This window comes from Excalfactoria chinensis, chromosome 10 (genome assembly GCF_039878825.1).
Source record: "Excalfactoria chinensis isolate bCotChi1 chromosome 10, bCotChi1.hap2, whole genome shotgun sequence".
In the NCBI taxonomy this organism is placed as follows: Eukaryota; Metazoa; Chordata; class Aves; order Galliformes; family Phasianidae; genus Excalfactoria; species Excalfactoria chinensis.
Window position 1 is genome coordinate 11,528,741 of NC_092834.1, and position 23,689 is coordinate 11,552,429.

The following is a 23,689-nucleotide window of genomic DNA, read 5'->3' on the forward strand; positions in this document are numbered from 1 at the left end:
AACAATGCTGTCACTTGGTCCTTAGGGAATAAGTGATAGGTATTTCAAGTGTGACAGAAGCTGAAGTTTTCCAAGAGTAGGAAAAAAAAATATTCTGCAGATATTTACTTTGATTTGGTGCAAAATCCTAAGGTGTACTGGAAATTGTTTTGTATACATTATCATTTGGGTTGACTTAGTTTTGGAACAATACAACACAAGAAATGAATCTAAAATAGATTATTGAAACAAGATATTTGCTGGATCTAACTTTGTGACTTAAAAATTAAACTTCTGCTAAAATACCTGATGTGGAACAGGGGTGAGAGGGGAAAACTTCAAACGATACAATTATGAATTTCCTGAATTTGGAAATCTTTTTTCTGCTATTTGGTTCTACACACCACCTAAATATGAAATACCATTTCTGTTATTATTTTTTATCTGCTTTGAAACAACAAAATAATCATTACACGAACACAGATCTAAAGAAAGCGTTCTACGAGGAAATAAGCTGGTTCAGGTTTGAGAGCGTGCTCAAAAAATTAAAGTCAGGATTAATCAGAAAATAACATATTTAGAGGCATCCAGCTATTTCTTCTAGCATAGGATTTTAGTCTCTCATACATACATCCTGCTTTTCAATTCATATTGAATCCATGCACAGTGTTTCATTACAGGCCTGAGGCTGCATTTGACTTGGCTTTTTCTTTCTTTAAAGAAGATTCTGTGAACTTCAAACAGTGAAGTTAGAAGCTAGTGATTTTATAGGAAGAAATTAATAAACATTGTAAGAAGGTGAATGCAGAGCATCGAGAAGTTCAGGAAAAAAAAGAGATGGAAAACTACTAAAAAGTATTATGTTATTGATTTGTTCTGCTCTGTATTTAGTAGCATAGAGCTAAGCTAATACTCATAATGAATGCCTATGCATAGGGGTACTTTTTTCCCCCTGCTTCTCATGATGGACATATAGAAAATACTTAACAAGTATTAACAGGGGTAATTTTAGAGGAAGAGCTGTGCTTAGAACTATTCTTTTTTTTTTTTCCTGTTGTTTGATTAATTATCACTGCAGTGAGTGGAGTATGGACAAATAAATAGTGCTCAATATGTTACTTAACAGTACAGACAATGGACAACTGAGAATCTGAGCCCTTAATTCTGGATATGGTGAAGTTAGTGTAGTAGAAGCATAAATTTCAAAATCTAACCTGATAGAGGTAGGAGGAAAAAAAAATCCACAAAAAACAAGGTTTTGTAGTTTCTCTGTTTTTTGATGAACTCATGTTCATAGATAAAGGTAAAAAGAAGTTCTGACATACAAAAAATCAAACTTGACATTGTAATCTACACACATTGTTTCCACCTTATGTTCACATCTCTTCCATTTCTAAGGGAGCACCAAGAGACTTATTTGACTCAGAGCTCTGTATACACAGTGATAGGGAGGAAAAAAAGAAAAAGACTATAAACTAAACAGTAAGGAAAAACAAATGAGAAATCTGAAAACTCTTTGACTAAGAAAAGTAATTTGTGCAAGGCCACCTTCAGAACAAGGAAGGAAGGTGTGACAAAGTTTGGATCTTCAATAAAACAGCAGAAGATGTAAATGGCTAGGCTTATTTCAGAACAGCTAAGGTACTGCTTTATACAAGGAGTACTTGCCATTCATTTATTCCAAAGCCTCAACTCAGAACCAACTTTCATGTTTTTAAGACCTGTGCTGTAGTTTGTCATTACCAAATGAATCTTTAGATAAATTTCATAAGTAGGGAGACTAAAAATGAACTAATGATAATTCTGTCTATATTAGCAAAAAAAGTGTTAAAGAACTCTTAAAGCTCAAAATAAAAAGTTGTTCCAAAGTTTTCCTGTTCAGTATGTAAGCAGTGAAATAAGCACATAAAAACTGTATTGTAGATTTGAAATTAGAATATGCGTCATCCTTAATCCTTCCCTTGACTGGTGTCCTAGAGCAATCCTATCCTTCCTAATGTTTTGGAGGAGTCTGAGATGGCGCCTGTACAATTTGATTTTGTGTAAAAATATGCACTAAATCTGATTTCTGCTACATTAAGGAGTCCTCTAGTAAAATATATGATGCATGGAATGAAATAAGCTGTAGTTCTAGAACGAGTCTTTAAGCTTGCTTCCTTTAATACTTGACCACTAATATTAAAGACTACTGGATCAAAATACAGTTTTAATTAGATATATAGGAGATGATACAGTGGTATAGATAAACCACAGGTTAGATGCTAAAATATAACATTGATTTGTATTCTTTTACTGGAAATAATTGTAACATGAAACTCATTTTTAATGCACATTCAGTGCAGAAGCAAGCTACTGCTGTTACCATCCTGTACTTAAAGTCTATTCATCAAAGAAATGCTAGATTAATTTGTTTGCTCTTTCAAAATCTGAGATTACATATATGTCTCATTCCAATTAAGTGCTGAAAAGTTGATTATACAATCATTTCTTACATTGCTTATTGCTAATATGCATGCACACTATGTTAGTCAGAATTTTTTTTTAACGGCTTGAAATAATTCTAATAGTTTAATGAGCTTTTGTTAAACACATGAACTTGTTCAATGAAAAAAGTATAAAACTTCGGTTTTGCCTAAAAAACATTCTGCTCCTACTGTCTAAAATGTCTGTGCTAATGAGAATGGACAGAGAAAAAAAATTCCATTTTATAGTTAAGTTTTATCATTCTTATTTCAGAGTGAAAATATGCTTGTTTTCAACAAATAAAATCCAAGAATCGTCCCCGAGAAAAGTGTGTTTCAGAAGGTTACAGTTTTATCTTACGGAATAAAACATAATACATGTAATTCTCTGATAGCTGAGACCTCCGTTAATTGTGAATTTTCTTCTAGGAAAAAATATATTTACTTAGGGAGAAGTTGAAGTATTTTAAACTTCTTCCCTCGTGCTACTCATAAAGTTGATAGCCTGGGGCACCTAATTTTGTTTAAGGTGCGATTTGAGACAAATTAGTTTCATCATATTTGTTTCATTTCAACTCTTATCGAATTTTTGACTTTTTGTGAAATTTCACTTACATTTATCTGCTTATATTTATTTTGGTTTTAGAATCTCTAAAGTATAGTCGCTCTTCTGTATCAATAATCTCCAAATCATTTCCCATACTCATTTTAAAAAAAATCTGTAAACAATTTCCTTTAGTGATTTCTACGTGTTACTTCCCTCTCTTACAAAACTGGTAGATTTATTATCCTTTTCCTTTCAAATGTCTCTAACTACCGTACCTCCTTGACTTTACTATCTCCATTTTTAGCACTCTGGGCTGGGGGGGGTGACCTCCTCAGATTTTGCTAGACATTTGCTAGATACTTAATCTCCATACCCTTGATAAATTGAACTACTATGAGAAAGAAGCAGGAAGTACTACTGGTCCTCTTCAGCAATAAAAAATCTTTAAAGTAGTCTGCTTGAGGTAAAACATCTTTGCTTCCTTCAAAAATCTGCTTATCAGAAAATATGATAAGATTTGTGAGATTCACAAATAGGTTATGAAAGCTTGCACAAATCTTTCACTTGCTTTCCTTCAGGAAATCTGTAATATTGAACGGCGTTTTAATTTTCATTGGCTTTCTTCCAGATAACTTGCATTGGTCTTTTCTGCTTCATGTTTGAATGCGCATTTACAAAATGAATAAATAAATAAATAAATAAATAAATGTATGCTCCACTCTAAAATGTACACTGTTAGACTCTTAACTGCTTTCATATTTAGTCTCTGCTCTCAGTTTGGAAGAAAATAAGGTTATCAGTACTAGTCAATACGAATTCATCAAGGGGAGATCATGCCTGACCAATCTTGTTGCCTTCTACAGCTTCATGACTGGCCAAGTAGATGAGGGAAGAATAGTGGATGTTGTCAATCTTGACCTTAGCAATGCTTTTGTTACTGAATCCAAGAACATCCTGGTAGGTAAGCTTAGGAAGTGTAAGAAAGATGAGTGGACAGTGAGGTGGATTGAGGACTAGCAGACTGGCAGAGCTCAGAGCATTGAGATCAGCAGTTCAGTCTACTTGGAGGCCTATAACTAGCTCCCCAAGAGTCAGTATTGGGTCTAGTCTTGTTCAATGTCTTCATCAGTCACATGGATGAAGGGATAGAAAGCACCCTCAGCAAGTTTGCTGATGATAGTAAAGTGAGAGGAGTGGCTGATGCATCAGAGGGCTGTATTAATTCAACAAGACCTGGACAGGTTGGAGCGTTGGGCAGGGAGGAACCTAATGAAGTTTAACAAGAGCAAGTATAAATCCTATGGGGAGGATTAACTACATGCATCAGAGCAGGTTAGAAAATATCTCGCTAGAGAGAAGCTCTGCAGAGAAGGACCTGGGTGTCCTCATGGACAACAGGTTGACCTTGAGCCAGAACAGTGCCCCTGTGGTCAAGAAGTCCAATGGTATCCCGGGGCACATTAAGAAGAGCATGGCCAGATGATCAAGGGAGGATTTTCCCCCTCCTCTACTCTTCCCTGGTGAGGCCACATTTAAAGTACTGTACCCAGCCCTTGGCTCCTCAGTACAAGAAAGACAGGGAACTTCTAGAGTCCAGTGGAAGACATTTAATGATCTGGAGCATCTCCCTTATGAGGAAAGGCTGAGACACCTGGGATTAGTATTTATCTTAGAGGAGAAAGGACTGAAAGTGGAACTTACTAAAACTTATAAATTGCTGAAGAGTGGCAGCAGGCTCTTTACAGTGGTGCCCAGTGACACTGCTAGCAGCAGTGGGTTCATACTGGAACACAGGAAGTTCTATATGAACATGAAAAAAAGCTTCTTTATTTTGAGAGCTACAGAGCATATAAACAGGCTGACCAGAGAGGCTATGGCATCTTCTGCGAGATATTCAAAACCCAACTGCACACCACCCTAATGCTACCTGCTCTAGCAATCCGCTTTAACAAGGGAGTTGGACTTGATTTCCAAAGGTCTCTTCCAACCCCTATAATTCTGCAATTGTGAATTTCTCTCAAGCAAAAATCATGCACTGAAAAAGTGTCCTTTTTACCACATCTACCAACTAATCTCAACAACCTTCATCGTATCAGAAATGAGTTAAAATTCCATTCCTGAAAGTTTTTTAATAAACAGCTAATTTCTTGGATTTGATTTCCACTAGAAGTCTGATAAACTGCTGCACATACTCACATCAAATATTTCTATTAAAATATTTTCTCATATTTTATCTAGACGTTCACATCAACTTCAGTAGCTTTCTGCCCACTTTCCCTTTTAGCTGTTTTTTTCTCCTTTAATTTTATTTTTCTGGTGGCTTGCAGTTCTTAGACATTCCAGCTGAGCACCTTTTTCCAGATTTTGCTTGATTACTTGATTAATGTTGGATACGGAACTCAGCAACAGCAAAAACTGTTTTATAGAATGAATATTAGATATATCAAGAGTTCAAATCAAAACGTGAAACTAGCAGAGTAAGGGAAGTGTAAAGACATCAGTCATTTTTTCAGCAATCAGAGAATCAAGCTGAAGTTTTCATTAGAAGTAACCTTATCAACAATCCGTTTTTTTTTTCTTTGTTTAAATACACAGCCAAAAAACCTTACCTCCACTAATATGAAAAAGAAGGAGACCACAGGAAGAAGACACAATGAAGGACAGTATCAAAGATAGAATAACAACCCTTATCCTTATCTGCACTTTCTTGACAAAACAAAAACACTTTGCAGGCAAGCAAGAAGATTCACTTGTTATACAGAAAGATTTCTTAAGACACATGCATGAAGTTAACATGAAAAGTTGCATGTGCCTAGACTGAGTTCTGAAATTAAGATGAAAGCCTCTGCTGCAGGTCACTACACATATCCAAGTGAACAGCAGCTGTTATATCTTGGCTTATGCTGATTTATCATTAATGAGGAAACAGAATGCCTTATCTGTAGATAAGTACTTGACAAAACTTTACACTAAATTCTAGAACTTAGAATCTGCTCTCATGCTGGTTTTTTTCAGAAGAAGGTTGCTTTTTTTCCTGCAAGAACATATTTACTTAATTGATTTGTTTAAAAAGTTCCAAAATCACATACAGAAGACAAGGTTATAGATAATAGGCATCAAATATACATACTTAAAACCCTGAATAATTATTAGTTTCTTAAACTAAGGATTTTTAAGTGTTAACTAGAATTCATTGCAAACAATACTTAGCAGTGTAATTTTTTAACAAATCCAAGAGGCAGTTAAAATAATATTCCATATTCAGGAATAAAGCATGCATCTTGTACTTGTTTTAATTAATTTATTATTTTTTAAAATACAAGAATACATTAAAACCATTTTCCTAAAATGCAACTGAATCCACATTCACGTGTTTATCCACATTTAGCAAAAAAACTGAGGCAAAATGCCAGAAAAACCTGTATGCTCTACTACTGTCTCAGATAATATAATTTTGGATCTTTACACACATTAGAAGAAATAGGCATCCAAGGATGGCAAGTGGAAAACTGCCTCAGTGCATTAGCTAAAAGGAATTTACAGTCCTACACGCAGCACTCAACTGAAGGGGAAGGAAGCTAGTTTCTAACTTTTACCCTTGCAAGTGTTTTGAGATTCCCATTAGAAAAGAAACAATTTCTGTAGAACTTCTTGAAAAAAATCACTGCAGAATGCCCAGTGGGTTCAAATGAACTACAAAAAGGACTATCTCATTTCCTTGTATCCAATCAGTGGACTGTTGGATGAAATGGAATGAGACTTCTGCCATTTTTCCTCTGGTCTAACAAGTTTGGCACATGATTGTGTATGTACTACGTATGTATACCATAAGATCAAAGACTGCAAATTAAAGACAAAAAAAGAACAATAGCAGATTCATTTCTTCTTAATTTGGCAATGGAAAACAATACCATTAGTAGTATCATTAGTACGAGTTCAGCAGTGTTTAGGAAAAAACAGGACGAAATCAGTACAATGTACTTTCTCTGAATTACAAATAAATACCAAAAAGAAAACAAAACAGATAAAACTTCAGTTTCTCTGATGAACAGAACCATAGTCTACCAATATATTTGGAACTGACTCCAAATAATCACATCTCTGACAGTACCAGAAAAATTACAGCTGTTTGCATTTGTATTTCCTTTTAATAAAACAGGAGAACATAGTAGGACACAGTTAATGCCCTGTGAGCAATAACCTGTAAAAACTTTAGAGGTAAGAATGCCAAATCCTGAAAGTTCTATTTGACATCTTAAATAAAAATTCAGTTTACTTCAGTAGGAATGTGATGAGTAAATCAACATTAAAAATCTTGGGAATATATTAATTCCAATTAAACAGAAATTCCACACAGTACAGTGATTCTGGTCACCAAGATTCAGGTACTTGTACTCAAGGGTCAGAGCGTATGTTCCTGGTCTTGAATTATGGCTTAAACTTGAAACAATATTTAACCTTTATCTTCATGTTGCACAAGATGACTGCTACTGTGCTACCCATCAATACAGATTTAGTGAGATATAAAATGACCTATGTATCAAATGAATGAGTAAAGCCAGACATAATTATGTGTCTCAGTAATTACAGACTGGACTCAGTCCTGAGTGGGCTTTAAACAATTTCTACACATAATCACATCCCCAAACCAGTTTTACTCTAACACATGAAAAATCCTGAAAGATTTTGTTAAATTCTTAATAAAATCAGCAAGTTTTGCAGTGCCAATCAGAAAACCATACAAACTAAAACAAGATTACTTGCTTATATACTGTGATTAATATTTTGGGGTGTTTCAGTTACAATGCGTTTTCTCCCAGACTGCGCAGCAATAAAGTGATCCAAAGTAATCTCAAGTGTAAACAAAGAATAAGTTCATATGTAGAAATTACTCAGTGTCTGCAGTTTGTTACATTCCAACAATGCAAATTTTACAGAGACCATACTGTTTTGCTGCCTGAAACAAGTACTGGTTTTAATATCCTGAAAGAAACAAATATATAACAATTTTTTTGTGACAGAAACACACATTCAATGAGATTATAAATCAGTTTCCCAAGAGAAGGCTCACTTTTAAGATAGGATCTGAACTACAAGCTATTTAATTTTAAGACTCAGCTAATGGATTAGGGGGGAAAAGAAGGTTTAGTTTCATAAAAATCTAGTTCAGTCTTTTTTTTTCTTTTTCTTTTTTTTTTTACTATAAACATCAGCACCATTGTAAAGTCACAGATAGTTGGCTTCTTGTAAAACGAAATGATCTAATTGTAAAATGCATTTGATATCTCCTTGCAGAGAGATTATTTCTAAAAGAAAAATAAAATATTCTCTACTAGATTTCAATGTTACAAAGTCAAGCAATTAATTTTTAGTGCTAAACTGATGTCATGGAAAAGAAATTTGTAAGTTTTAAAGACGTTTCAGAGTTCCTATTTCAAGCACACTGCTTCCTATATTTTCAATTGTATTTACAATACCAGCACCATTATGTTTCTAAGAAAAAATTACATAAGCAAAGAAACTTTATCTGTTTATGTCTTCTTTAATGTCGAGAACATAGAAGTCCTTTAACTCCCCAACAATCCCCTAAAAAAAACTATAGGCCTGTTAGGGTCAGGAGTAGGCCAGTTAACTTGTCTTGCACAGTAATAATGTATTGTGAACTCATTCTGCTGACTTCTTTTGAGCATGTTCTGCTAAAGGAATATACCAATAAATTTAGTACTTATATGTCAAAGTTTTTAACATATTGCAAATCCATCTGATCAGCTTTCTCAGTCTTTGGCCTTGTCTGCAACTTACCATTTCCATTCTCTACTACAGCCAATGGCTCTCTGCAGACTTCTGTCTTTCTCAAGGTTCTCATAGTCCTCTGAACTTCTGCCAACAGCACTGCTTGCATTGCCTCAATAATCTGCCATAAATGCAAATTATTATTGGATGATAGTGATAATTCAGTTAATTTATCTAAGTATTTCACAATTTTAAACAAATACCGGACTAAGACAGTTCAAGCAGATGCCATTACAAATGCAACTTCTACCAATATATTAGACAGAGATAATCATGTGGCTCTATGTAAGTAACAAGTGTTAACTGGGTAGCAGTAAAATGACACAAGTTATGAATAGCAACTGATGTTCACAAATTAGACATTCATTTTCCTCAGTCTCAAAACTAGAATCAATAGTCTACTGCCTCTTTGATACAAGGCGGCCATTGCAGTACATGTTAGGGAAGCACAGGTGGTGTGATACCATCTAATAAAAATATCCTCATTTGTTTCTGTGTTTGCAACAGTGCTTTACAGACTGAATAAGAACCTCCTGATGTTTTTAGAAGTTTGCCTAGTCTCTCTGAAAAGTATTGTTAATATTTTGCTATAAGTGGTAATCTCTTATTCTTCCAGCTTAACCATGTTAATACCATATTTTTGCCTAGTACAAAGAGTAAAATTACCCACTAACACCTCTTATCCAAAAGAAGCGGCTGTAAATATGGGCAGCTTATAAACAGCACGTGATACCTATTGCACCACACACAGGTGTTAAGATAATACAGTGTGTAAACTGTATGGCAGAGTTATAATTTTTACTTGTTTTTGCTTAAGCAGAGAAGCCTGAGGAGAACTTGGGAAATTTTAAAGCCTAAAGCATTTCTAAATCACATTGAGATCTTTTACAATGGACCCAAGCTTTTACATTTCCTGATCAGTCTACATTTCAGCATAGCATAGAACAGCAGCATGTGTACCTTCTTTTTATTTATTATGTCCTACAGAAAGGAGATAAAAGTTTCTCACCCCCACAGGTAGTTATTCTCTACTACAATAAAATTTCTGAAATACAGAGAAAACCTGAAGTTTCCAAGACAGCTTACCCCATCTCAATATAAATGTGAATTTAAGTTGCATATGAAAATATGTTAAATATAGTATATTCCTAATATAAACTTTAAAAATTTTTATATTACACAAATTTATGTTAATAAATCAAACGCAGTCTTCCTCTAACTGCCTGGAGGAGTTTCATCTCACTAATAATATCTAGTGAAATCATGGGTAGTTGTAGCATTCACAGTTTTAGCCACTATTGTAAATTCAAATCATCAAGCAGAACAAAGGCTTTAGGTGTCCTTCATGACAAAATATCTTATTATAGACAAGTATACCCTGGCCAGGTCTACAGTGTGAAATTTCACAGCAAATGAACCCAGCCCTATGTACCATGACTTAGTGTAAACCCTCATCTTGTCATAATAGTGCTTTATTTTACTAGGGAAACCTAGGGCAGTTTCCATTTCCTGACATCTGTAAAATACTGAGCTTTAGTGATTACAGATTCAGACTTTATATCAGACTCTTACAACATATCTCAAATAATTAAGAGCCTGAAACCCTGAGAAGTTTTCACTGTCTTAGGAAAATTCCAGACAAAAAAAAAATAAATTAAAAAATAAAGTAAAATAAAATAAAATAAATATATATATATATATTTCTGACGGAGTTGCACAAGAAAATTGTGCACATTATCTATTTTTCATGTTTTTTGATCTACTAAGAACCTGTCAGTAATTTGGATCAGATATTCATTATCCATTCCATTGTTGTGTATGCCACCCAGGCAGCATTTGTAACATGCAATTTCCTCTAACATCTTAGAGTAGAATAAAAAAAACCCTGTTCCAAATGGCACAACATGATATTGTGGAAGCACCTGTATGTCTCTGCAGGCAGCCTGTCTATCATTTTGTTGAATCCACATTACCACAGGGCTCACTGTGGTTTCACGTTTGGTTTTGTTCTCTCAACTATGTTTTCCCCAGCAATTCATATACTTCATCTGACATTATCACAAAGTTTAAAAATCTCCGGAAGGTTTACCTGTTTTTAACACAAGGCACATTTAAGTTAATAGTTTTAGTCATCTTTGACATTTTCCAGTCTATACTTAGCTTACTTCTGGGTTACATGTATATTGGCTATCTTGTGGGCTAATGTGTTTTTATTATCTGTGATTGTGAAATACGACAGAAATTATGCTTCTCTAAGGTTATACCTGATGAAGTATAAATAGCGTATGTCCAACTACAAATAGAGATATTCAAGGGTAAAAGGCAATTGCCAGACTATCAGGATCTGCAGCTGCAATACCAGAGAACAATTCAGAAAGATAAGTGAAAAGTTATATTGGCTTTCCTTTCTACTCCTAATCAATTATTTCCAGGCATTACTATTCTCTTTATAATGACTGGGCTTGATGAGAAAAGGCATTAGACATCACCCCTGGTTATTGCTCAGACCATAACCTCTGCAGGGTTGAGCCTTCCAGAAGCTGCCTCCCCAATACCTCCAGAACAGTCACATCTGTGAGCAAAACCCTACAGATCAAATCATCAGACTTGCAGCACCCAATTTGCTTTCCTCTAATTTAAAGCCCCTATAACAAGAACGGATATTCCGGGGGGGAGGAGCAGGGAGAGGTGGTGAAGGGTGGGAAGAAGAAGCTGTGACCTACAATGCACTGGCTGTAATGATTTTTTGAGTAGTTTTTGAGCGTAAATTTATCTGCTTCCTTCTAAAGCACAGTGGTGTGGCTATACAGGGGATCTACTGGGCAGTAACTATCAAGAGAATTATTATTGTGTAGACACTAATGATGTAGCTAGTTGGCTGCAGGTAAAGAGTCAAGTGCTGTAAAAACAAATGCATTCAGAGCTCGTTAGGGAAATTATTGTAAACTTGAGAAACAGCAATAGAGAAGAAACTATCTTCTCAGGGAGATTCTCGAAATGAAGTGGTTTAATGTTTGCAAGTAAAAATCTTTGTAAAATATTTCAGATTCATCCATCTTCTTTTAGATATTAATAGAAATTAAGTAACTGAAACAAAAAAGTACAGATTTTTTGCATGAATTAATTAAAAGAGATGAGGAAGTCCAGAGACAATTCATCCTCTCAAAATCTGAATAGTTTCTATTCTGTGCCTGTCTTTTCCCACAGATGAGAGAGGGGAGCTAAAGCAACTATAATCCTAATGCATGTGATTAATTCAGTGATTTAAATATGACATCATCAGTTTTTTTTAAGGGGAGAATTACCTAGCTAAATGACTAGCTAATTAGATAGTGCAAAGTTTCTTCCAAAGAACAGGAATACTTGATGTAGGTGGTGCGGTGAACGTCCAAATGAGGACCTAAATGCTATACACTGAAGCTATAGAAACTGTTTTTCTGTTGTTGGTTCTGAATTAATACAGCCAAGTTCCAACAATATCTTATTACTTGGGGCTATATAACAGGACAGTTTCAAGATTAGACTTGTCTTATGACTAGGTAGATCTGAACTAGTAAGACGAGGTGCAGGACTCCTATTGATCACGAAGGTATTTGGAGTTAATGTGATGAAGCAGATATTTCCATATGACTGTGCTACACCACAGTGCCCTGATAGTGTCATGCACAACAGAGGCAACTTGCTGAGGGCCCATAGACTGATGATTGCCATACAGATATGATAGACTGCTTGCATGCTGTCATATAATTAAATCCTTGTCCATACATGCAAAGACAGGAGGCATTTAAACATCTATCATTTAAAGGAGTTAGGAATAGCAAAGGAATGATTGTAAAAGAAAGTGTCCAGTGGAAAAAATTATGATCTCTGTTAGACCAAACGACATCAAAGCACTACTTGTATGCTGCAGTTCAATTATTTACTAAGTATTCCCTAGAAATTTTGTTTTAACGTGCACTCCATAAAATAAGAAGGCTTCACAAAGCTGCAGTAATATAATAATAAAGTATATACAATTAAAATATAACTAAATAGCTAACAGAGTAGAATATTATTTTAAATATAGAGAAAGGACAATTATGACAGATAATTAGACAATTAAGGGCAGAAGTACAATCACTGCCATCTCATTATGCATTTCAGGGTAAGTAATTTTATATATATACTCATATATATGTGCACACTACATATGTGAGCATAATTTCAGGGTACAGTTGGAGCTTGGCAACAAAATGTTACATTTCACCTGAAGAACAGGAAAGTGCATGCAGACCTTTCCTTTAAAATCAACTGGGGAAAAAATCTTGGAAAAATATTTTAAAAATACATGCATTTTTAAAGTTTAAGACAAAGACCTCCCTTGGCCCTTCAGCTTCAACAAGTCAGTTACTCAGTAAAGCCATGATCAATCATTTGCAGCAGGTTCTTTCAGTTTTCTTGTTTGCACAGAACCTGTTACAGTACAGTAAGGAGATGAGGAATCAATAAATGGCAAGTCCTTTGAGTCATGTCTGAGAATCAGTATCTTCCACAACAAAAACAAAACACACACAAAAACACTTTCTTTAAAGCAGGATAACTTGGGGTGGATGTACATGACTTCTTAATCAGGCTGCTCAGGATTTATAGGTTGGCAATGAAATTGTTTGTGTATAAAGAGAGGGCTAAAAATGCCACCCAATTATCAATAGAACAATCATTTTATGGGTAGCTGAATACTCATAACTGTTGGTAACACAAATTATTTTGAATATTATATTTACAATTGCTGAGTGCAAACAAAAAAACTGCACTCCAAAGCTGGTTTGCAACAATCACTGCAGCTACAAACCAGCCTCTGAATAATGTTAAAATGTGGGCAGAGTTCATAGCACGATATTTGCAGTACTTCACAATTTCACTAGATATAAAATATTTTCAGAAGAAAAAGATATGAGGTAGCTTGTTCCAAACCTTATCTTCCTGCAGACTAATCTCTTTTGGCAGATAAGACCATTAGCATTGTATAAATTGATCAGACACTAAGTTCACTGGAAAATATAAATACATAAATCTTGCATAATCAGATATGCTGCAAGTGCAACTTTCATGACTGTACAACTCTACTCCATAAAGAGTTTTAGCAGCTGGTCAGGCCAGCAAGGGATTAAAAGGATTTCACATGACAATTGCAGCTATAGAGATGAAGTTATTATTTTTTTTTTCATTTAAAAAAAAAAAAAAAAAGAAGAAGAAGAAAAAAAACAAACAAACAAAACTACTGTAAGAGAAGTGGGGGCAGTTTGTGAGGGAAGAATGCTGAGATAATATGCAAGATGTGTAGATAATGAAGATATTAATAACTGATAAAATGTTGAATTCAACTGGATAAATTGACAGAAACCATTAGTCTTTCTGTAACAGAACACAGAACTACCACCATGGTGCCTTCCCAAAGCATCAGCTCTGGAAAATACTCACTCACTTGAAATACAGTGAAGAGTTGCAGTCAATTTTAAAAGTAGCATCATAAAAATAGACCTTTTACAGTTATTTCCCTTTTCTAGAGTAAAATCCCTTGTGGATGCAGTACCATGTCTTCAGTTTCCTAATTCTGAACATTAACTGACTCAAGCTACTACAGTTTTTGCTGTTGTTTTTTGTTGTTGTTGTTGTTTGTTTGTTTGTTTTAAATGCATATTTCCAAAATTAAAAAAATGATTTCTAGATTTCACTCTTCAGACTACTTCACAGTTCCTAGTGAATTCTCAGGAAAAAACAGTTTATCTCTACATATATAGGATTTCTCACTAACACGAGCTTTCACTGACACAGCATTAACTGACCTGGAAACCTATAACTTACAATGTTTTTCAGCTCATTCCTGAGGAGTGTTATAATGAGTAAGGATATGGGATAATTTTATGTTCCTTTAAGAATGCATTTTCTGTTTCCTGCATAATACATTAATATACGATGTTGCCCTTATTATAGCCTTTATTTATGTAAGTTACATCTAGCCATCAAAGAACAAGTAATTCATCTCTAAAACATGCTGTGAACAAGATAAAATATCATTAAGCATGCTTTGCTTGATAATTACTATTCATTCAGATTAAAGAACAGCTGCTTTCTCATATTTAAACAGATGCAGAAATGCAAGATAGTTTCAGTAGTGGCATATCCCATACTGAAATAATCTGATTTTTAAAGATACTAATAGTATGAATTATGTGATATTTTTACCTTAAATTATTAACAATTGTACCATAAGAAAGATTCCAAATACTAAAATAAGGTCAATATTTCCTAAAGATTTCATTATTGTAATTAGCAGAGACTATTTCCCACCTTTATAGATTGGTCATTCCAACAAGAAATGAGTTTCAGCAGTGAAGCATTCCCAGAATCAGAGGAACGACGTCTACTTTTATCTGAAAAACACATGTAATTTATGAACTGACAGAATACGCAGGAGTTCACAGAAAGAAAGATATTTTACATTTTGAATTTTTCTCTTCAGCAATGTAATAACTCAGCAAAAATAATTTCTCAGAACACATTTTAATCTCATAACATAAGGCATGCATACATTTATTCTCATCCAACATCATATCGGTCCATTTTGTTTACAGTGGTCTAATTATTTTCAAAGATATGATTCCCATCGTGACTTCTAAAAGTTATTGCCTATGCTATGTACAATCGAATGATTATTTTAGAGGAGATCTATACAGGCACGCAAGTTTATGCAAACCTAAGAATTTTTGCTTTGTGCCTAGCAAATCTTTGAGCATTTCAAAGTTCGTTTTGTGCTCTTGTACCAAGATCCTTCAAACAAATTAAATTCAAAGTTTCTAGGCTATATTTCACATAGGACAATGATAAGTATGAAAGAACTGAAAATCTTTTTTAAAATTAGACAAAAATCAACCAAATGTAGAAGAAGAATCATACCTACAATAACTTAGTAGGAAAAAATGTAATTCTACTCATTTGATCCTTGTACGTGCACAATAAGAAAGCAAAACGGGCTCAAATGGACTTCAACAGATAAACGTCACACATTTCAGTACTTTGCCATGAGGTTCCTTGCTAGGCATAAGTCAAGCAAATAAGTTGTACCATTATTTGAATCCACACATTAATATCTGAATGCCAGTACAATATAATGTCTTGAGAACAGGAAACTGATTTTTTGGGGGCAACTGTAAGCATTAAAGCAACACCAATATTTACAAGCAACCCAAACCCACAACACAGCCATCCATTCACTGAGATGGTTCTCACTAGCTGATAGAAGAGCTAACTTGAAGCCACTCTGTTGTAAACATAAAATGACCTTTCAGCAAGCATGCCTGTGATTGAAAAAGAGAACAAGAAACATAGAATCCTATCCAACCTTATCCTCTGTTCTTATCCAAGCAGACTTCAGTTTTACGTCTGAGTATATAAAAATACATTAAAGGGTCCTGCTCTAATGTGACATTCTTCCTATCACTCTTTACAGCTGTAAATATATACAGAAATGCCACAGATATCAGGAGAAAGCTGTCACTCCTAAAATATCTGTGTTATCCACAAGTCTTGATGAAAACTTTAATTCTTAAATCCAAACAAATGTATGAAACAAGAAACGTGAACTATAAGTTAGATTACCCTCAGAGTTTTAGGTAGCAGTAGAACAATTTCTGTCATTAACATTTTAGTAATCTCTATTTCTGTGCAATTTATCCATTTACTTTTTATTATCCCTTAGCTTCTTCATTCTTTCTTCCAGTAAGCGTTTTTGCTATCACGACAAGTTACACCATGTAATAATTACAGCACATATAAGAAAGAATGAAAGATACAATAAAAGCTGATTTAGATGGGGTTTTCAAAGCTTATTTACATACCAGAAGGTCAAGTTTTCACTTAAAAGAGTTTGTGTTAGCAGTTTAGACAGGACTTAACCTATAATAGGAATACTATCTGCTAGGTAACATATTGTCAACAATCTATATTCCAACTTCTATTCTTTGGTTCACTGTTGTAAGAACAAATTTACTGTGCTCTGCAAGCCAAGACTGGTGAATGACTGCCTATGGGACATTAGCATGAAGAGATTACTTTATTCTGCCTTAAGCCAAAAGTCTAAGGGCATTATTGAACAGTCAAGATAACCCTCGTATTACTAAGGCAACAGTTTGCTTGAAGGGTTGTATATATTGCAGGGTGGGCATGTAACAGAGTTGAGGGAGATGGGGGAGGGTGAAGATGACCATTTAATTACATGTCAGTTTTTCAGATAGCTAAAAAACGTCTTTAGAAACTCAGCCAAAACGTCCTGCCACCACAAAAAATATTTCCTTAGACATATCAGCTTTTGTACATAAAAATGATAATCACAGAAGAAAACAACAGATTAATACAATTTATTTATAAACAATATCCTTGGAACTAAAGAATACATATGTATTTTCAGTTTTGAAGTTAAGCAATATATTTTAGCCATGAACTGTATGAAAATATAACAACATTAAAAGCTAATATTGACACACTTCTATATACTTACTGCGTGGTAACTCTCCATAAAAACTGGGAAATGAAGATATGGCAGCTTCCATGTTTTGCCATATGTTGTGTACAGATTCTGTTTGCTGTAGGCTGAAAGAATATGAAACTTAAATAAAATCTGAACATACAAAAATTCTGTGTTCGATTAAAGGTAAATATTCATAGAATCATGGAGTGGAGGGGATCTCAAGGATTATAAGTTCCAACCCCCTGCCACAGGGGGTTTAGAGTATGATTGTAATACTTGGGATTTGGGAGAATAACATGTATATGAATATCTCTTTGCCAAAACCCTTCAGTACTTGTCTCTGACTAAATCAGGAATGTAACCCCTGAAGAAAAAGAATGAGAAGAAAGGAAGGGAAAAGCTACACTATTTTAGACTATGTTTTAAATGCTTTTCTGTAGTGACTCTGAAGTTGCACCATTTAAAAGTATTTCACCTTTCAAAACCAACTACTAAGTTGTAATGTTACTAAAGCTTTGTGAAACTAAACTCAGAAAACTGTCAACTTGAGCACTAAGTTGTAGATACAGATATCAAAATGCACCATGAGAAAAACTTCTTCTTCTGATAGCTTTTTCCTTTTTATATCCCACTTTTTTTAATATGATATTTTAATGCCAGTTCCTTTATTTTCACAACTATGCTCAAATTGCAGATTCAAAAACATCTTCACAAGTAATAGTTTATAGACTCATCTCCAAGTTTTTCCAAAATCATGCTTTTCATACTTCTTTCTTTTTTGGATTATGGACTGTTTGTTTTGTAAACTCTTCAAACCCCATTGAAATCCACTCATATTTGTGTTTGTTTTTAAAACAGCTTAATACTGTTTGATAGTATGCTCAAAACATGCAATTCACCATTCATTATTTTCAGATCCCAGCAATTTAATTCATGCAGTCTGGTGGATAAGAGTTCACAGCTATACTACATCCTCAAAATTACTGATTGAAAACAACAGCTAGTCAAGAATTCTTCAACCCATGTTCACTGAGGGTGCTGAACTGTCAAACTCACAGTTTACACAGAAATATACACACATACACATGCTGACAAAGACTGGATTTCTGCTCAAAATATGATTATTTTTATCCGAGAATACCCAACAGTATATCAACTGCATTTTTCCAGTTCTGATTCTCCAGATTAAAAGTGTATTTATTTAACAGAAAAGAAAATCACTCTCCTGTAGGAAACAAAATCAGATATGCCAAAGAGATTTAAGTTTTATTATTGTATTCACTGGATCGAGGCACAATTGCCTGTCAATAGAATCATTCTCCCTGTAGCCCAGTGAATATTGCAGTGCCATATGCAAAGAGAAACAGCATTAGCAGAAGAAGGTTAGATTCTAAAAATCTGAAACCACAAGACCATAGTAGTTTTGTAGTAGCAATGTACCTAGGCATCCCGCTACACTGCAAGAAATAAACATGCTGGTCCATTATTTAACATGAAATTGGGCAGGAATTTGAATACCAGCCACACAAATATTAGGTATTATTCACTGGCTAATCTGTGCAAACGTTTTTACCCTGCTCTGAATGTTACGGTTATAAAGCTTCACGTTTCTTGGACTAGTACTCATTTGCCAAGAGAAAACTTCCACAGGCTGGAAAGTTATATGCCTCTGAAAAAGAAAATACTGAAAAGGTAGAAGAACCCTACTGAAAGAAAATGAAATTGCATTTTATCATCCATATTAGTAACTGAGCTACTAAGTGTTGTTTTACCGCAGTAATAATTAGTAGACCAGGACCCTTGCAAGCATCATAAAACATCTTACTAACTTGTTGAGTAATTGCTGCAGCAAATAAGAATTCAATATTTAGTTTTTCCCTTGAGCATGCAGTAGTTTTAGCTGAATTAACTGCTCAAGCACATGTGGCTACTTACTGTACTTGTAGAATGCAAACTGTATAAAGTCACACGTTCTTAGTTTCTTTCAAACTCTTAAATAGGCAATCTACATTATTATAGCACAACTCAGGAAAAACAGCTCATTTCAATCTCAAATACAAAACGAACAAGGAAAAAGGATAAATCACACAGAAAGATTTAAAGAATAAATTTACATAGATTGTGATAACGCAGACAGATCATAGAGGAAAAAGTTAAATGAAAGCTGAATCTCAATATCATGTTAAATAAATAGTCCTATTCATGCTTATGTTTAGAATTAGGGGACAAACACACACACAAAAAAGGGGAAACTTACTGATCACATATCTAACATTTTGAAACAGTTTTTGGAATATATGGGAAAAAAATACAGTCTGAAGAGAGAGCCATGATGAGAAAAATACTTTGTCATCAGCAGCACAGAGGAAAAGGCCAGGTGACTAGAACCTTTCAGGTCTGTGTTGATTCAGCTCACACAGTCTAGTCCTGATCTAGTTCCCTGAAAATGATTGCTATCTTTCTATACTAGGAAAAAAACCCAAAAGCAAACGAGAGGCTTCTTCTCAGTTTATTTTCCGGAAGTGTAAGAGATAAAGAATAAAGACAGAATAGCCTCAAAACTTACTAAGAGTGTGCTAGTACAGAGAGAGCAAAAAGAGGCATGTTATTTCTACCCAGACTTGCAGCACATGCTATTCTTGCTGCAGAGAGCAAGAGAAAAATATAAAGCTTAAAGATATACATACATTAAAAAAAAAAAACAACAGCAAAAACAACAACAACAACAAAAACAACACAACACAGGGAGAAACTCAAGAGCCTCTTATTCAGATGAGGCCATTGGGAAGCAACATCCCAAGTGAGAGCATCACAAACAGCATCAAACTGAAACTTAGCTATAAGAGAGCAAAAATACGATAAACGGGAATGCTGTACAACCACAGAGAATTTAGACAACCAAAATCAAACCATGTCAAAATCCTAAGTAAAGCATTTTGCACATTAAATAAAATTAATAACTTCTTTAAACTGTAGATTGTGATAAGTTTTCTTCATATTGTACAAAGAAATTGCCTGTTTCTACAATGAACCCTGGATGTCATGGATTTAGATTTCCTGGAGAGGGCTTTCAAATATATTTTACTGTTTTCACAAAATAAATTCTGAATTTTTTTCCATACAGTTTCCATAATTTTAGGGAAGAGATGTTCCAAATCCAGAGTCTATGTCTGCATAAATGTCCAAATCTAAAATGTTCCTATACTTCTACATGTCTGCCAGAGTACTGTACAACAAATTGCAAACATAAATTTTGTTTGTATAAAAAGAAATTAAAGTCCAGTCTGAAATCTTGGAAACATCATTTTGTGTAACATCTTGCATTGAGTATGGACCAGCAGACAATAAAATAAGCAAGAAAAGCAACTGAGAAATGCATGTTTGTCTTGTAAGATCTTGCATATCTCCTCAGGCATCTTGAATGCCTACAGCTTTGTGGAAGATGCACAGTCCTTTGCAGCACAAGGATCAATATTTTTTGTTCTTCCTCTTGCCTCTAGGCTACAGCATCAACACACTGAAGTTAATTGTCCCGAAAATACTAAATACAGACCAACATAGGTTTGCTGAATGACAACAGTCTGTGGACAGACAATATCCATTGCCTGATTACTATGCTCTATTTGGCTGTGTCAAATAACATTGAGTACACTATTTCTTCCCCGCCCTGAATGCGGAAAAAAGCATTTAGTCAATAATTTTGTTTTGAGTAATAAATGCTATCTGGGACGGTTCTTATAACATGAGGGCGTTACTTCAGATAGGATAACTAGGACAGATGGTTTTTGGCTCACCCTTTGTTTATATGTGAAGACAGGTTAAGTATGTTGCTTACAGGAACTGAAAGTTAACACAGCGCAAATGTGATTTTTCTTTTAAAAACCCAAATATGTCTTAGGAGACCTCATTGTTCTCCTTAAACTCTTAGAAAAAGGATTCTCACTGAAAAGACGGGATGAGAAGTTGGAAAGCTGTAATTCTTGTTCAGCTGAAACAACTTTACTCATCAGCTAAGTAGAAAAGCAGATACTTAACTTTCTTGCAACCTCTTTTCATTTAAAGAGCATGCTATAAAACAAAGCTCTAGAAAAAGAAGGCAACTTACTGTTAAGGAGGAAAATATTTTCTTACCTTTCAATTTGACTTGCATCTGCTGAAGGCATGTTAAAAACTCTGTTGATTAAAACTATTCTGCTTAATAAGAAAAAAAATATTTCTGCTCCCTTTGCTCTGTAAACATTATTCCCTGCTCCATCTTTCTCAGCAGCATGTCCTTCAGTTGCAGCAAGGTACTGGTTTGATAAATCAAGCACTCTTTTTGAAAACAAGTTGCTCACAGTGTGTTCTTCTAGCACTCTGCCATCAGTACATTTCCATCCTGGCAACGTCAGTGAGAGGTGGCTTTCATTTGATACAAGTCCAAAAGCAACCGGACTCTGCAGCCTTAAGATATCTAATTGCCCAACACAAAGATTATCTACTTCTTTATTTACACCCCAGGGTAAGAGACATGACAAAAGCAGTTTAGCTGTATCTGTGGTGATGTTCACGTCGATGTTTCCTGATGGCTGCACTTTAGTCTTTCGTGAACTCTTCATTTTTTTCTGTCTTTTTATGCCACCACTTTCTTCCAAAGGTCTAATTGTGTTAGAATCTCTATTGGCCTGGTTTGCACAAACAGTATCTACTTGTCCATCCACCGACAATGTGAACCCAGGAGTTTTATTTCTTTTTAATGTCAGTGCTCTTTTCTCAGTGGTACTTTTGGCTCTTTCTAGAGCGTCATAGTTGTGGAATGAATTTGATGACTTCAGTCCACAGGGTTGAGATGACAGCAGAAGATCCACAAGTTTTTCCAGATCAAATAAGAGAACATGAAAGTTTGCATTGTTCCATTTTGTCTTAACTGGTAAAACAGCGAAGGGCTGTTGAATAAGGCTGTTATCCATTACCTGAAAGAAAAATAGCATTCAAACAAATCCATGGTATTTTGTAGATATCAGCATAGTTGTACAAGGAATAGGCTAAATCCATTAAGTCCCCCATTAAGTTCAATTTAATTGCATTTCTCCACTTGTTACTTCAAAACAAGATTTTTCTTTTAAATAGTTTATGCAAAGTGACACGCTTTTAAATATTGTAAACAAGATTCTCTATCAGCTTTGAAATACAGAATAGTCCAATACATTTTCATTGCAGAGATAAAATACAGATATTTATTTATTGAGATGTGCTCCAGATGCTTTTATAGAAAAAAAGCTGCTTTAGTTCACAGGAATCATTGGGACTCAGGGCACTTTCTGAATGTACCAAGTGGATCACAGAGTGTTAAAGTGAGATGGTAACAAAGTGGCTACCAGAATCCTGATTTATTTGTTAGAGAAACACCTCTAACTTCAGGAAACGGCAGACAGGAGTATAAACTTCATTTTGATTCCTCTACATTTTTCTTTAAGCACTTATATCTTTACGCTTTTACTGTCCTGCACAAAGCCATAATCAGAAATACTCTACTAGTGCAAATTAAGAACTGTTTCTGCTACGTGCATGAGCTGAATCTTAAAATAAACCATCAGATATTAGTTAAAATAGACAAATTGACAGCTAAATTTAGTTTTTAAAAGTTGTTAATCACCACTGCATTTGAGAGTACTCTTTTCATAACTCCTTTTACACTGCAAACAACTTTTGTAGGTTTAATAGCTTCAAATCTGTTACAAGAAACAAATTTAAAAAACAAAAAACAAACAAACAAAAAACAAACAAACAAAAAAAAACAACCACAAATAAACAAAACTTTCGACCCTATTTACTCAACAAGTTATTTGACTATTTAGTTTTGGGTAATAAAATGATCTGATATTCCCTTAATTAGTGAATGATATTAACAACAGATGAAAACACCCTCTAAATACAAAACATTAAGCCTCCCCATGGAGATGCTTAGTTAAACAAGGGGTTATAGCAGCACGTTCATGTCTCTTTTTCCCCCCTATCCCTTCCCTTTAAAAAAAAAAAAAAAAAATTGTAGTTAAGCATTAGGATTATTTTCCATCTTTAATTTTACTGTTTCCTAATACTGAGGTAGAATTCCATGTGAAGTACACACTGGAATACACAAACTAGTTCTGAAATAAATAGAAGATTTGTACCCTTCTGTCTGTTTTATACACATATTATGTTGATTCATATTTAGAAGCTTTTAGGAAAAATCACCACTCAATCAAGAAAACATTTTGACAGTGTCAGTTTGTTGAGGAATCTGGTGATGCTACTGGGCGTGAGGTCACAATAAATGTTTATTGGCAATTCGAAAGCTTATTGACATTGATCCTAAAAGCATCTACCAAGTTATCTTAGCTCTCTGCGATAGGCATTTAATTTCAGTGAAAGCAGGTGGAC

The 23,689-nt window shown here is 34.5% G+C and overlaps 1 protein-coding gene across 1 annotated transcript in view; it reads right to left on the bottom strand.

Moving 5' to 3' along the window:
* The window catches only part of WDR72 (WD repeat domain 72), a 97,396-nt gene that overhangs the window by 29,901 nt on the left and 43,806 nt on the right, over window positions 1-23,689 (bottom strand). The window contains exons 15-18 of the mRNA XM_072345101.1: window positions 21,419-22,239; window positions 17,318-17,409; window positions 15,112-15,194; window positions 8,726-8,902 (exon numbers count right to left, since the gene is read on the bottom strand). Coding sequence (XP_072201202.1) covers window positions 8,726-8,902; window positions 15,112-15,194; window positions 17,318-17,409; window positions 21,419-22,239 — 1,173 coding nt within the window. The remainder of the gene's footprint in view (window positions 1-8,725; window positions 8,903-15,111; window positions 15,195-17,317; window positions 17,410-21,418; window positions 22,240-23,689) is intronic.